Source organism: Gorilla gorilla, chromosome 1, assembly GCF_029281585.2.
Source record: "Gorilla gorilla gorilla isolate KB3781 chromosome 1, NHGRI_mGorGor1-v2.1_pri, whole genome shotgun sequence".
In the NCBI taxonomy this organism is placed as follows: Eukaryota; Metazoa; Chordata; class Mammalia; order Primates; family Hominidae; genus Gorilla; species Gorilla gorilla.
The window spans coordinates 129713634-129727911 of record NC_073224.2 but is presented as its reverse complement, the minus strand read 5'-3'; the positions used below and the strand labels follow the sequence as shown (position 1 = coordinate 129727911).

Sequence of the window (14278 nt, the reverse complement as noted above, 5' to 3'; positions counted from 1 at the left end):
TACAGGCGCCCGCCACCACGCCCGGCTAATTTTTAGTATTTTTGGTAGAGACGGGGTTTCACCGTGTTAGCCAGGATGGTCTCGATCTCCTGACCTCGTGATCCACCCGCCTCGGCCTCCCAAAGTGCTGGGATTACAGGCGTGAGCCACCGCGCCCGGCCAACAGTTTGGTTTCTAATAATGTTACAATCACAATTCTCTCTCCCACAAACATCTAAGACGACAGAACCACATTCTATCTATGCTGAAACAAAACCAACAATGCTGTCTATAACAAATTCATAGGAACTACTACATACTATCAGATCTCACTGTATGCTGTCTCGGATCAATGCTTTGAAACTGACGAGTATGCCATAAACATAACGTGCTTTGCAGCAATTTTTACTAGCATGAAAGATACGAGGGCAACAGAGGCTCCTTCAACCTACCACTTCAACAAAATTCTGTAAAATCAAAAGCGTTACAGAAGCTTTCACTCCGCTAGGCACCTAGGTCTTCCTTCAAAACCCAGACTCTATTCAACAGCTCCCTGCAAGAACACACCAGTCTGCCACATATCACATATTGTACCGTCATCGGTACTCAGACACCTGAACCACCTGGACTGACAGAGTTAGGCTGTCAGCTCTGAGATGTCTGCTAGAGTGCAAGAAACACTGAAGCAGCTAAGCCCTTCCAGGTACACCAGGTGGTAACCTTGGCACCAAGTGCCTCTATAGTAAAGTCCCTTTTTCCCTGTTAGAAGATGCGTAAGATCGTTCCAAAGAAAATGCTACAATCCTAAGGGCCTTTTTGCACAACACAGAGAGGAAAAGGCTGGCTTTCTCTAGTCAAAAACTCTTGTCTGCGGGGGGAGATGGAGCTACAAATGTAGGAAACCCAGGTTCTAGTCGCAATTCTGTGACAGCTAGCACAGCTAGCAGAGCAACCGCGCCAAGCCAGAGCTCAGTTTTCCCATCGGCAAAATGGGACTCACCAACGCCACCCGTCCCCCTCGTCAACGAGTCAGGCACACCCTAGAGGTCTAAGATTACCCGGGACAATACGCGGTGGGGAGGTGCCGCCGCTCCCAGGACGCCCACCCTGAAGCCCCTCTCCCCAACACCCCGAGACAGATATGCAGGGCCGGCGTACCTGGTTTCACAGTCTTGAGACGGATGGGCTCGCGGAAGTGGCGGATGACAGCCAGGGTGTCCCGGTTGGTGAGCCCGCTGACGGGCGTCCCGTTTACCTCCAGCAGCACATCGCCTGGGCTGGGCACCTTGCCCGAGACGACGCAGCAGGTGCCCCCGCCGGGCTCCTCGCGGAGCCGCCCCAGGTAGGGGAACTCGCCACGCTCCGCGCCACCGCGGATCTCCGCGCCGAAGTCGCCCGGGGGCCCGGCCCAGGACACGGCGCACTCCTGCACCTTGCTGAGCCAGTGCTTCTTCTTCTTCAGCGTCTTCGACATCCCGAACCCCGCTGCACCATGGGGGAGACCCCGCGCGGGCGGCCGGGGCGCCGCTCCGGCCCCGTCTCAGCCCGGGGGCCCTGGGCGGCCCGCGCAGCCCGGTAAGGGGGGCCTCGCCGCTCCGGCCCCCTCCCCGCGACCACAGCCCGCTGGGGGCCCGGCCGTTTCCAGACCCGAGACGCCCCTTGGACGCCCCTCCCGGCTGCGCTCCCCGGGGCTGACCGGACTCCGCGAGGGCCACCGCGGGTTAGGCTGAAGAAAGGAAAAGGGAATTGTCCCCAGGAGGTTCCAGAAGGGGCTTCGGGTGGGGTCACTGCCGCCGGCTGGTCCCTGGGCTCAGCGCCCGAGCGGCGGGAAAGGCTGAGGCGGGGAGGCGGTGAGGTGAAGGGGGAAGAGCCGGGAACGGGAAAAACCCGTCGGGGTCGCGCAGAAGCGCGCGTAGACCCGTCGCGGGATCGATCGTGGCCGCTGCGGAGCTGTAGCGCGGAGACCAACGCCTGCCCAAGCTGCCAGGAAACTGCCGCTTTCAAACCAACCGCAACCTCCTCCTCCTCCCTTTTCCCTTCTCCCTGCCCTCGCCCATCCCTCATCCAGAGCCCCGCCCCCTCCCGCCGCGCGGCGCCCGGCGCGCTGCCGTCACAGGCTGGGCGCTTGGGAAGGAGCCCCGGCACCGGACTCTCGCGCCAGGGATTGGCCCCCGGCAGGCAGGAGGCGGACCGCCAACGAGAATGGGGACCACTGGTTGGTCGGTGCGAGTGGAGGAGGCGGGCACTAGAATGACTGAAGTTTAGAGAGGGTGGAAAAAAGAAGTTTGGAGAGTGAGGGAGGGCGCAGAGGAGGAGCAGGGGAGTGGAACGGGCCGTAGGTCGCAGGGCCGGGAGAGGCCCTCTGCGCGGCGGCTGGAGCCGAGGAAAACTCGAATCCGAGAGGGACCGAGCTCCCCGAAGTGGGGGCGTGGCCGGCGAGTTAGGCGGAGACGCGGGCGGAGCCTCTGAGCCTGTGCGGGGCGCAGAGAGGGGCTGGTGTGCTTAGATTGGAAGACAACGTGCGGAGTCCTGAGCCGGCCGAGGTTCCGGGGCCTTTAGGGTGGCCTGTTACAGCCGATAGTTTGCATTGAGTGGATATAGCTTGTTCATTCGTTCATTCAACAAATGTTACTGAACGCCCACTGAGGCAGGGCTTAGGAGTCCGGTTGATGAAAGATATAAAATAGAGTCCGGCACTGCTGTGTGACCTAAGACAAATTAGACAACCTCTCTGAGCCGCAGCGTCCTCAGTGGAAAGTGAAGATTACAGAAGATGTACAAAATAACTGCATAGTGCCTGACAGTGGGTGGATGCCTCTTAAAGTTTGGTAGCTGCTGCTGATGATGATGACGATGACGATTTTGTGTTAGATATTGTGCTAGGTACTGGGATTCAAGGGTGAAGAAAACAGAAGCCCCGCTATTGAGGAGGTTACAGTCTAGTGGGAGAGACTGAGAAGTAAGCAGACTGCCTGAGGTGAGGGAGTGGGGTGGAGGTAGAAGGTGGATTATTAAGAACTAACCTGGTAGCCAGCAGATCTGGTTGGAGTCCTGACATGCTACTTACTTGCTGTTTGACCTTGGCCAAATCTCAGTTAAAGGAGGTGAAGGGAGAACGAACATTAAATAAAAGATATCGTAGATCCCTTCCAGCTCTAATTTTTCAGAAATTTCACTTGAGCTTTCTCTCTTCCCCGGCATGACTTACACTCTTCCCTGTCTTTGGAATGCCCTTCATCTCATCTCTTTTAAAACTCCTCTCCGTCCTCATCCCAAATGCCAGCTCTTCCAGGTAGCTTTCTCTGATTTCTTGCCCTCAAGTGGAAAGTGTTTTCTCTGAGCTATGATCTTTGTTTCACTTTTGCAGCATGACATTTATTTGTGTAGTCTCCTGTCTCCCTTTAATAGTAGGTGAAAGCCCTTATTTAACTCCACACCTCAGATAGACTGGACCAAGTTTCAATAGCTGCAGTGATTTCGTTGACACCATTGTATCAGTCAGGGTCCTGGCAGGAAACAAATGGCATTTTGCAAAGATGTGGGCAGGGTGTGGGAAACCACAAGAGAAGCTGGAAGCCTGAGGCTACAGCTCCTAGATCTGTCCAATCAGGGGAAAGAACAGTTACCGAAAAATCCAGACACAGAGGGCCACCTGACAGGAGTCTGTGACCTTCAGTCAACGGATGCAGTCAGCCTAAGTAAACACCCAGCAAAGTACCTGGGGGATTTATATCTAACTCACCACCCTCCTCCAGTCTCCTGCTGGTGCATGTCAATGGCCAAGTCCAACCAGAAGCCAGAGGGCAAGGGAGGCTTTTGATATAGTTCATATCAGTCAGTTTCAGAAAAGGAAACAGTGCATCTGAGGGGAAAATATTCAGCACAGACACCATGTGGGTGGCTCAGATTTAACCATATCTGAGACAAAGCTTGGAGTATTTTTTTTCTAAATTACTACCTATACTAATGGATTCCTGGATAAAATCTTCATAACCTACACATCATCTGTTTTTGCAGGAACTCTGGGAAAGCATCTTTCTGTGTCTAGATTGCATCTGTTAGAATGCCTTTGGCTTCAAGGAACAGAATATTTGGCAGTAGCTTAAAGCATGAGGTCATTTACTATATCTTCAATATAAATTTAAGTGCAGATAGTTTCAGGGTTAGTTGAGCAGCACAATCATGCCATCAAGGACCCAAGCTCTTTTTTGTGTTTGCTCTCTGCCATCACATGCATGTGAGCTTTTGTCTCCAGGTTTGTCACCTCTTAATTGCAATGTGGCTGCCATAGCTCCAGACATCACATCCACAGAGGTCACTGCACAGAGCAGGAACAGAAGAAAAGGAAGTGCTGTGCCCCATTTTTATGAAGGAGAAAAATATTTCCCAGACTTTAGAATCTTCCTTATTGTCCAGAAAATGGTCATATGCCACATCAGACCAGTCACTGTCAAAAAGGGATAGGATTGGCCACAGTTCATTAAATTGATCACAAGTCACCCCTAAACAAAATGAGTGTTCTGATTGAGAGCAGAAAAGGGGAAATAGTTGCTAAGTAGGCATCCAACAGTGTTTGCCACATGCCTCAACCATGAATAAGTTGTATTCGTTCTTGGGCAGAAAACTGCAGTGGTTCAGAGCTTGAGCAAATCAGACTGCAAATCCCAGCTTTTCTACTTACTGCAAATCCCAGCTTTTCTACTTACTAGCTCTGTGATCTTGAGCAAGCTATTTAACCTTGCCTATCCTCAATTTCCTCATCCACAAAATGGGTTTGATGACAGTGTTTACCTGAGTTGTCGTGAGAACTGTATGAAGCTATTTGAGTCAAGTAATTTGAGTCAAGCTATTTGATAACATAGGGTGCAGCATAGAGCAAACAGTAAATTTTTATTTTAGTTTGTGCTAAATTGTACTATCTTTGACAAAGCTAAAAACATTGTATTAAATTCACCCATCTTAGTAAGCTTTGGTTCAGTTTTTAAAATATTCTAGAAATAAGCTACCCATGCTATTGAATTAATTCTGGTAGGATATTATTTTGGCAATGATTACATAAAGGGGTCATATTTTAAGCTTCTGTCTCTAAAATGACACCTAATTAAATAATCGTATTGTATTCATGTTTATCACGACTTTCCAAAAATAATGGTTGGTTTAATAGTTGTGATTTCCATTGGGGAATATTAATAAACCAAACAACATGGAACAAAAATAATAAAAATAAATGAGGCAATTGAATTTGGTGATCTCCAAGGTTTCTTTGGGCTATCCCTATCTAATCTATCTAATCTATAGAGCTAGAGATAGCTATGTGTGTTAGGCCATTTTTGTGTCATTATAAAGAAATACCTGAGGCTGGGTAATTTATAAAGAAAAGAGGTTTAGTTGACTGACAGTTCTGCAGGCTGTACAAGCATGGCCCTGGTATCTGCTTGGCTTCCTGGTGAGGCCTCAGGTAGGATTCAGTCATGGTGAAAGGTGCAGCAGTGGCAGGCACATCACATGGTGAAAGTGGGAACAAGAGAGGGTGGAGGTGCCACACACTTTTAAACAACCAGGTCAGGTGTGAACTCACTCATCGCCAAGAAGACGACACTAAGCCATTCATGAGGGATCCGTCCTGTCCCCATGATCCAAACACCTCCCACCAGGCCCCACCTCCGACACTGGGGATCACATTTCAACATGAGATTTGGAGGGGACAAATATCCAAAACATATCAATATGTTTCACTATGGAAACTTTACAAGTTCAGTCCCAAGATGGCTGCAGAGGCTCCAAGTATCACATCCACACACAATAATGGCTAAAGACTGAAAGGAGGGAAAAGGATATTTCCTTTCCTCATTTCCTTTTTGTAGATCAAGGAAGCCTTTCCCTGAAAGGCCTCCAGCAAGACTTCTCCTCTAGCTTCTTGGCCACAGTTTCCCAAATTTCCTTTACTAAATGAATCTTTGCCAAGGGTAATGAAATATCCTATTACTTATCCAGTGTCACCTCTGGTACTCTGAAGGTGGCCCTGCCTCTTTGGCTGCACCATATAGGGACAAAACTTGGCGGGGAGGGGTCTCTTAGTAAATACAGGGAGGGGAGATTAGCTTTTGGGTAAGCAACTCACAGTGTCTGCCATGTGTACACTGCATTGATTTGCTTCTAATAATTTTTTTTAAGCAAGGTGGAAAGTTTGTTTTGTTTCATAATGTTGTGCCTAATGTTTCTAATGACAGTTAAGTAAACCCACTCCTGACCGTGCGCGGAGGCTTAGGCCTGTAATCCCAGCACTTTTGGAGGCCAAGGCAGGCGGATCACTTGAGGTCAGGAGTTCAAGACCAGCCTGGCCAACATGGTGAAACCCTGTCTCTATTAAAAATACAAAAATTAGCCCTGCATGGTGGCAGGCACCTGTAATCCCAGCTACTCAGGAGGCTGAGGTGGGAGAATCGCTTGAACCAGGGAAGCAGAGGTTGCAGTGAGCCAAGATTGCACCATTGCACTCCAGCCTGGGCATTGCAGTGAGGCTCCATCTCAAAAAACCCACTCCTTTAAGTAGAAAACTTCAGAGTGGAAGTATAAATTTCCCATTTTGGGAAGTGACCCATACTTAGTTACTTCTTTGTACAATCAGGGATGCCTCATATGGTGGTGCAATTCAGAGTCTATGTGAGTAGTGCCCTGGAGTTGTTCATGGTTCTGTGCCAAAGCAAGACAAATGGAGGGGCAAATGTTAGATTTCGTTTATATTTATATTCTCACTAGTTTCATGGAAACCTGAATTTCTAGTAAGAATAAATCAAACCATCATTATGTAGATGAAGTCATTCTCAACTATTGAGGTGACAGAGGGTGGGGAAAAGGTGGAGTGGACAGATGGAACAAATATGCGCCTTTTATACAGAATATAAGAAAATGTGTCCCGTTTTTTTCCCGCAGATAATTATAATAAAATCATCTTAAGTTGTTAAAATTCTGATTCACAAAATCTTTCACTGGGTTAGAAAATATTTATATTTACACATATAATGGAAATAATATATGTAATGTAGTCCAATATTAAGAGCTTAGCCAAATTCAGTATTAATGTTCTATTGTACTTTATATTTTGTTAGTGTTTTTATTTGCCTAGGTTATGGGCCAATTTGTATGCCAATGCTAAAGTATGCTCAATTACAAAAGCAATAACATGGAAATTTTTATTTCAGTTAAATAAACTAATTCATTGTTTAAAATCAGTGTTACTGTGTTTCACACATAAACATGCATTTTTACCCATAGGTGCACTTACCTACAAATGACCAAATGAATCCAGCCCAAATTCAGAGAACAACAGGAACATTAAAAATCAGTTTTGGCTAGGCACAGTGGCTCACGCCTGTAATCCCAGCACTTTGGGAGGCTGAGGTGGGCTGATCACCTTAGGTCAGGAGTTCAAGACCAGCCTGACTAACATGGTGAAACCCTGTCTCTACTAAAAATACAAAAATTAGCCAGACGTAGTGGCGGGCACCTGTAATCCCAGCTACTCGGGAGGCTGAGGCAGGAGAATCGCTTGAACCCAGGAGGTGGAGGTTACAGTGAACTGAAATCCTGCCATTGCACTCCAGCCTGGGCAACAGAGCAAGACTCCATCTAAAAACAAAAGAAAATCAGTTTCAGTGCCAACATGTTTTGGAAAGGGTAGTTAGTTAAGCAGTTAGGTGTCAAGTTTGTCTAACAAAACAGGACAAAGAGAACATTGAAAGAAATGGAAAATGCCAAAATGCCCATCTTTCTAAAGGCCACCTTTTCCCCAAGGCTGGCCTGGATTTCCTATAGGTGGATGTCATCTCTTCCTTCTCCAGTGTTATTTCTATCTATGTGTTTTATCTTTTCCAGTAGACCTCAAGATCCCTGAGGGCAAGATCTCTTTTTGGTTCATTTATGTATCTCTCATTGAGCTGGGCGCTTTGTCTTTGGTATAGTTAGCACACATTCATTTACAGCAATGAACAGATTTACAAGGTCCTTCCTTTCATAAGGAAGAAGACAGTAAACCTGAAACAAGTAAATTATCAGGATAATTTCAGGTAGTTGGCCGGGCATGATGGCTCATGCCAAGGCGGGTGGATCACTTGAACCCAGGAGTTTGAGACCAACCTAGGCAAGATGACAAAACCCCGTCTCTACAAAAAATACAAAAATTAGCCAGGCATGGTGGCCCATGCCTATGGTCCCAGCTACTCAGGAGGCTGAGGTGGGAGGATCACCTGAGCCATGGGAGGTCGAGGCTACAGTGAGGTGTGATCGGGCCGCTCCACTTCAGCCTGGGTGACAGAGTGAAACGCCATCTCAAAAAAAAAAAAAGATAATTTCTGGTAGTAATAAATATAAATAAAATAGAATATGAAACAGAATAAGTGTAAGTGATTGGGTGGTTAAAAGTAGACACAGGCTTCATTAGATAGAGGACTTAGAGAGAGGGCTTCAGGGAAAGTAACAGTTGTGATGAGACCTGAATGACACGGAAAAGTGAGCCATATGAAGATACAAGTCCAGCACGTTCCAGACCTACACGAAGAACTTAGGTAGGCCTTTGTCTGAGTGAATGTAAGGAACAGAAAGAGTGCTGGAGTGGGGTTATGGAGGAGAGAAGGTAGGAAATGAAATCAGAGAGGTAGGCCAGATACATAAAGCTTTTAGATCAAAGTAAGGAATTTGGAACTTATTCTGAGCACAGAAGTTTTAAAGAGAGGAATGACATAATCTGGTTTACATTTTAGGTCTGACTGCTATGATTCTGATTGCTATGTTGAAAAGGATGGCTGGGGGTGACAGTGGAAACAGAGAAGGCAGATAGAAACCCAGAATGAGAACCCACTGAGAGATGACAGTAGCTTGGACCAGGGTAGAAATAATGCAGATGAAAATTTGTTGAAGGCACTGTGGAAACCAGAAATTATAGCTTTAATTTTCTAGACTGATCATAGCTAAAGAAACATACATTACAATTGTACGTAATGAGGAATTTTGTGGAGTGTAATTGTTTTGTTGAAATGTCCTGTCCCAGTAAGATAACGAGGAGAACAATAGAAAGTAAAAAGTTAGGAAAAGTTCTTAATTAAGTTTAAATTTATACAGGTTCTTTGTTTTATTATGTTTATTCAGAAGAGCTTCCAGAGAGATGTAATGTTAATTTCAAGGTTTTTGTTTAATCTCTTAAGAAAGTAACATCCACTCAAAGCACATGATGACTTAAAGTTTTTGAAACATTTATTCTATAGAATGTGTTATATGAAGTAGAATTTGTTTCTTAAATTATAAACTAACTCGCAAGCCTAGTTTTTTAAAACAGCTCTGACACCATATAAAATCATTTAGGTTATTTGACTAGTTAGAAAACTTCAAATTTTTGAGTCTTATTTTCCCATTGCAGACTGGAAGCCAATAGTGCCTGTGGCAGATTCCAATAGAGAGCACAAACTGAGGCTCCTTTACTTCAACAGAAGGAAAATTCTCATTTACTTGGCTAAACTTAGGTGTAGTGCTTCCAAACACACACTCCCAAAATTTCACAGTAAATATGATTGGAAAAACACCACATGAGCTTAAAGTAAACACACGCCATTCAAAGACAGGATACTGTGGTCTTTCTTACACTAACAATTACTGACTTAACGATGCTTCCACGTATGATTTTTCAACTTTACAGCGATGCAAAAGGACTATGCATTCAGTAGAAACCATAATTCAAGTACCATCCAACCATTATATTTTTCACTTTCAGTACAGTATTCAATAAATTACATGAAATATTCAATGCTTTATTGTAAAATAGGCTCTGTGTAAGATGATTTTGCCCAACTGTGGGCTAATATGACTGTTCTGAGCATGTTTAAGATAGGGTATGCTGAGCTTATGATATTTGGTAGGTTCAGTGTATTAAATGCATTTTCAGCTTACCATATTTTCAACTTACAATGGGTTTAACCAGGACGTAACCCCATCACAAGTCAAAGAGCATCTGTACTTAAAAAGGAATCAAAGTAAGGTCTATACTGAATTGGCTTTCATTAAAAAATAAAGAGTAATCCAAAAGAAAACACACATGTGCCCAACAGCTATGTGAAAAAATGCACAACATCATTAATCATCAGAGAAGTGCAAATTAAAATCACAATCAGGTATCACCTGACACCTGTCAGGATGGCTATTATCAAAAAGATGAGGCTGGGTGCAGTGGCTCATGCCCATAATCCCAGCACTTTCAGAGGCCGAGGTCAGAGGATCTCTTGAGCCCAGGAGTTCAAGACCAGCCTGGCAACATAGTTAGATCTTGTCTCTACAAAAAACAATTTTAAAAATTAGCCAGGCATGGTGGCATGAGCCTGCAGTCCCAGCTACTCAGGAGGCTGAGGTGGGAGGATCACTTGAGCCCAAGAGGTCAAGGCTGCATTGAGCCATGATTGTGCCACTGCACTCCAGTGTAGGAGACAGAGCGAGATCCTATCTAAAAAAAAAAAAAAAAAAAAGAAAGGTAATAAGCGTTGGTGGTGAGGATATAAAGAAAACCCTTGTATACTGTTGATAGGAATGTAAATTAGTATAGCCACTATGGAGAACAGTATGGAGGTTCCTCAAAAAAAAACCAAAAAATAGAATTACCATTTGATACCACATGATCCAGCAATCCCACTTCTGAGTGTATATCCAAAGGATTTGAAATATCTGCACTCATGTTTATTACAGCAATGTTCACAATAGTCAAGATGTGGAATCAACCTAAGTGTTCATCAGTAGATGAATGGATAAAGAAAATATGGTGTATAGATAGATAGATAGATAGATAGATAGATAGATAGATAGATAATGAGTTAATACTATTCAGCCTTAAAAAAAAAGATGGAAATTCTGTCCTTTGTGACAACATGGATGAACCTGTAGAACATTATACTAAGTGAAATAAGCCAGGCACAGAAAAACAAATACCACATGTTCTCATTTATATGTGGAATATAAAACAATCAAACTCATAGAGTCAGAAAGCAGAATGATGTTTCCCAAAGTCTGGGGGGTGGGGAGAATGGGGAGATGTTGGTCAAATGATACACTGTTTCAGTTAGGCAGGACATAAATGATAAGTATTTGAGGTGATGGATATGTTAATTAGGTTGATTCAATCATTCCAGTGTGTGTGGCTGTGTGTGTGTGTTATATACATATTATATATATACATATCATAACATCACTTTATACCCCATAAATATATACAATTATAACTTGTCAAAATTCAATAATCTCTTTTAATAGAAAGTGATCTTTCTGGGTTTGGGATGAGGGAGGGAGATGAATTTCAGTCCAGAATCAGGGCAACATTCTAGGTAACATGGGTTCTGATGAGGTGCTTCTATGCTTAGAACCCAAAATTAATCTTAGCGGATTTAAATATACAATAACTGTCCAGCCACAGTCTGATAGGCACAACTTGGACAAAGAAAGTGACAGAGTATATCAACAGCAAGCCTTCAGAACCATTCATACAAGTGATACATGGTTAATTTTCAAGTTTGCCTTTTCAGCCTTGGTGTGTTTGAGAATGTTTAAGAGTTAAGAGATTGAAATTTTCAAGTTGCAAGCTGCTATGGACTGAATTGCATCCTCCCCAGATTCATATGTCAAAAGCCCTGATCTCCAATGTGGAAATAGGGTTTTTGGGAGGTTATTAAGGTTAAATTAGCTGATAAGGGTGGAGCTCTAATCTCATCTCTTCCCCCACTCTTTTCCTCCCACCATGAGAGGACACAGAGAAAAAGTCAGCTGTCTACAAGCCAGGAAGACAGCCATCACCAGAAACTGGCGACGCTGCCACCCTGATCTCAGACTTCCAGCCTCCAAAACTGTGAGAAAATAAATTTCTGTCATGTCAGCCATTTAGTCCATGGTATTTTGTTATGGCAGCCTGAGCTGACTAAGACATAAGTAGTTAGAGTGATCCTTTCCAAAAAATGAGTGAGATCTTGTCTGTCTTTGCTTAACACTGCATTGTGTTACCATTTCACTCTGAGTAAAAGCCTTTGTTCCTACAGTGACCAACAGGCCCTACCTGATGTGGACCATTTTCATCCCCAGCCATTATCCATGTATCTCTCTAATTTCATTCATTACTGCCCCCTATTCTCCCACCTGACTCCAGCCCAACTATCCTGACCTTCTTATAATTCATGCTACATGCAGGTATGCTTCTGCCTAAGCTCTCCCTCTGCCTGGAGTGCTCTTCCCCCAGATATCTGCATGGCCGATTCCCTCACCTCCAAGTCTTTGGTCAGATGTCACTTCTCCATGGCCTGTACTCTGACCTTCCTATTTCAAAATGCAACATTTTCCCAACCCCTAACCCTCCTTATACAGCCCTCTCTAGCTTTTCTTTTCTTTGTCCACAGCATTTAACCCTTTCTAATGTACTATACAATTTATGTGTTATATCTATTATTTTGTCTGCTTCTACTCTAGAATGTAAGTTTCAAGAGGGAAGGAATCTGTGTTTTGTTCACCGGTTTGTTCCTGATGTCTAGAAGAGTGCCTAGATCATAGAAGGATCTCAATAAATACTTGTTTACCCAAGTACTTTCAGACATTTTAGCTATACTAGGTAATTGAAAGTTCATGATTTTAAATAATTCAATCTATAATCATCCTATGAGGTAATCATTATATGCCTACTTGTAGTGGGTCAGAAAGCTTAATATAGTCACTCACAGGTTTCTCAACATTAAGTGTGAATCAAAACTTGCATTCAGATATTTATGCTCCACATCTAGCTTTCTTTCCTATATCATGGTAGTCATTTTAAGACATTTCATAGTGGAACAAAACATCAAAATACCCAGGTTAAGAAACAGTGATCACCATTACAACTGCATCAAAATGGTTACAATTAAAAGGACTGACCCTATTAAGTGTTAGCAAAAAATGTAGACTTGGGAAATCCCATACACTGCTAATAAGAATGTAACATGGTTCAACCACTTTGGTAAACTGGTAGATTCTACTAAAGTTAGCATATGTGTACTCTATGACCCATCAGTTCTATTCCTGGGTATATATCCAACAACAATGAATACGTATATCCTCCAAAAGATCTATACAAGAATTATTCATAATAGCTTGAACCTGGAAGCAATCCAAGTGTTCATTATGACTAGAATGGTTAAATAAATCTTGGGATATTCTTACGATAGTATATACTATACTGCACAGCAAGGTAAGAAAAAACTAATCTGCACATAATAAAATGGATAAATATCCCAGCACTTTGGGAGGCCAACGCAGGCAGATCACTTGAGCCCAAGAATTCAAAACCAGACTGAGCAACATGGTAAAACCCCATCTCTACAAAAATAGAAAAAATTTGCCGGGCATGGTGGGGCATGCCTGTAGTCTCAGCTACTTGAGAGGATGAGATGGCCGGATCACCTGAGCCCAGGAGGTTGAGGCTCCAGTGAGCCATGATCACACTACTGCACTCCAGCCTAGACTACAGAGTGAGACCCGGTCTCAAAACAAAGCAAAACAAAAAGATAACTATCACAGGCATAATTTTTAAGCAAAAGAAACCTGACACAAAGATCACTATGTGATTCCATGGATATGAATTTCAAGAATGGGCAAAACTAATATATGGTGATTGAGGTCAGAGTAATGGTTTCCTTTGAGGGAGTATTGACTGAAGGGGGCACAAGGGACCTTCCTAGGGTTCTGACAGTGTTTTATATCTGATCTGGGTGTGTTTTACAGAGGTATAAACATATGTGGAAATTAATCTGATTGTACACTTAAGATTATACATTGTACTATGTAAGATATATATGTAGATATATATATCAATGGAGAGAGTTTTTAAAATGAATAGTATTTATCAATGAGGAAATAATGGATTAAATGGTTACAGAACCCTGGTTAGCCATGAAAAAAAATGTTGATCCTTGGGTTAGCCATGAAAAAAAATGTTGATCCTTGATTCGTCCCATATTCCTTACTTAAAAATAAATTTCACTTGATCAAATATTTAAATATAAAAAACCCAAACGGTACTAGAAAAAAGATGCTAAAATTAGTTCACAATATTGGAGGAAGGCAGTCTTTCTGGTCAAGACACAGAACACAGGATAATCTTAAGAAAAGTTTATTAAATTTGATTACAAAAAATTTAAATGTATATATGACCAAATAATTACCATAAACAAAGTTTAAAAATAAATGACATACCTTTTATTTCTTGGACCTATGAAATAAATAAGTAAAAATGACAATCTTGGAACAAATA

General features: G+C 43.3%; 2 protein-coding genes across 3 annotated transcripts in view; one reads left to right on the top strand and one right to left on the bottom strand.

Moving 5' to 3' along the window:
• Positions 1–1461, bottom strand: part of LOC129525220 (membrane-associated guanylate kinase, WW and PDZ domain-containing protein 3-like) — a 121913-nt gene extending 120452 nt beyond the window's left edge. For both annotated transcript variants that reach the window (XM_055354253.2, XM_055354246.2), the window contains exon 1: positions 1138–1461. In XM_055354253.2, coding sequence (XP_055210228.2) covers positions 1138–1453 — 316 coding nt within the window. In that variant the 5' untranslated portion in view covers positions 1454–1461. The remainder of the gene's footprint in view (positions 1–1137) is intronic.
• The window catches only part of GSTM2 (glutathione S-transferase mu 2), a 1178915-nt gene that overhangs the window by 685735 nt on the left and 478902 nt on the right, over positions 1–14278 (top strand). The gene's annotated exons all lie outside the window — the stretch shown is intronic.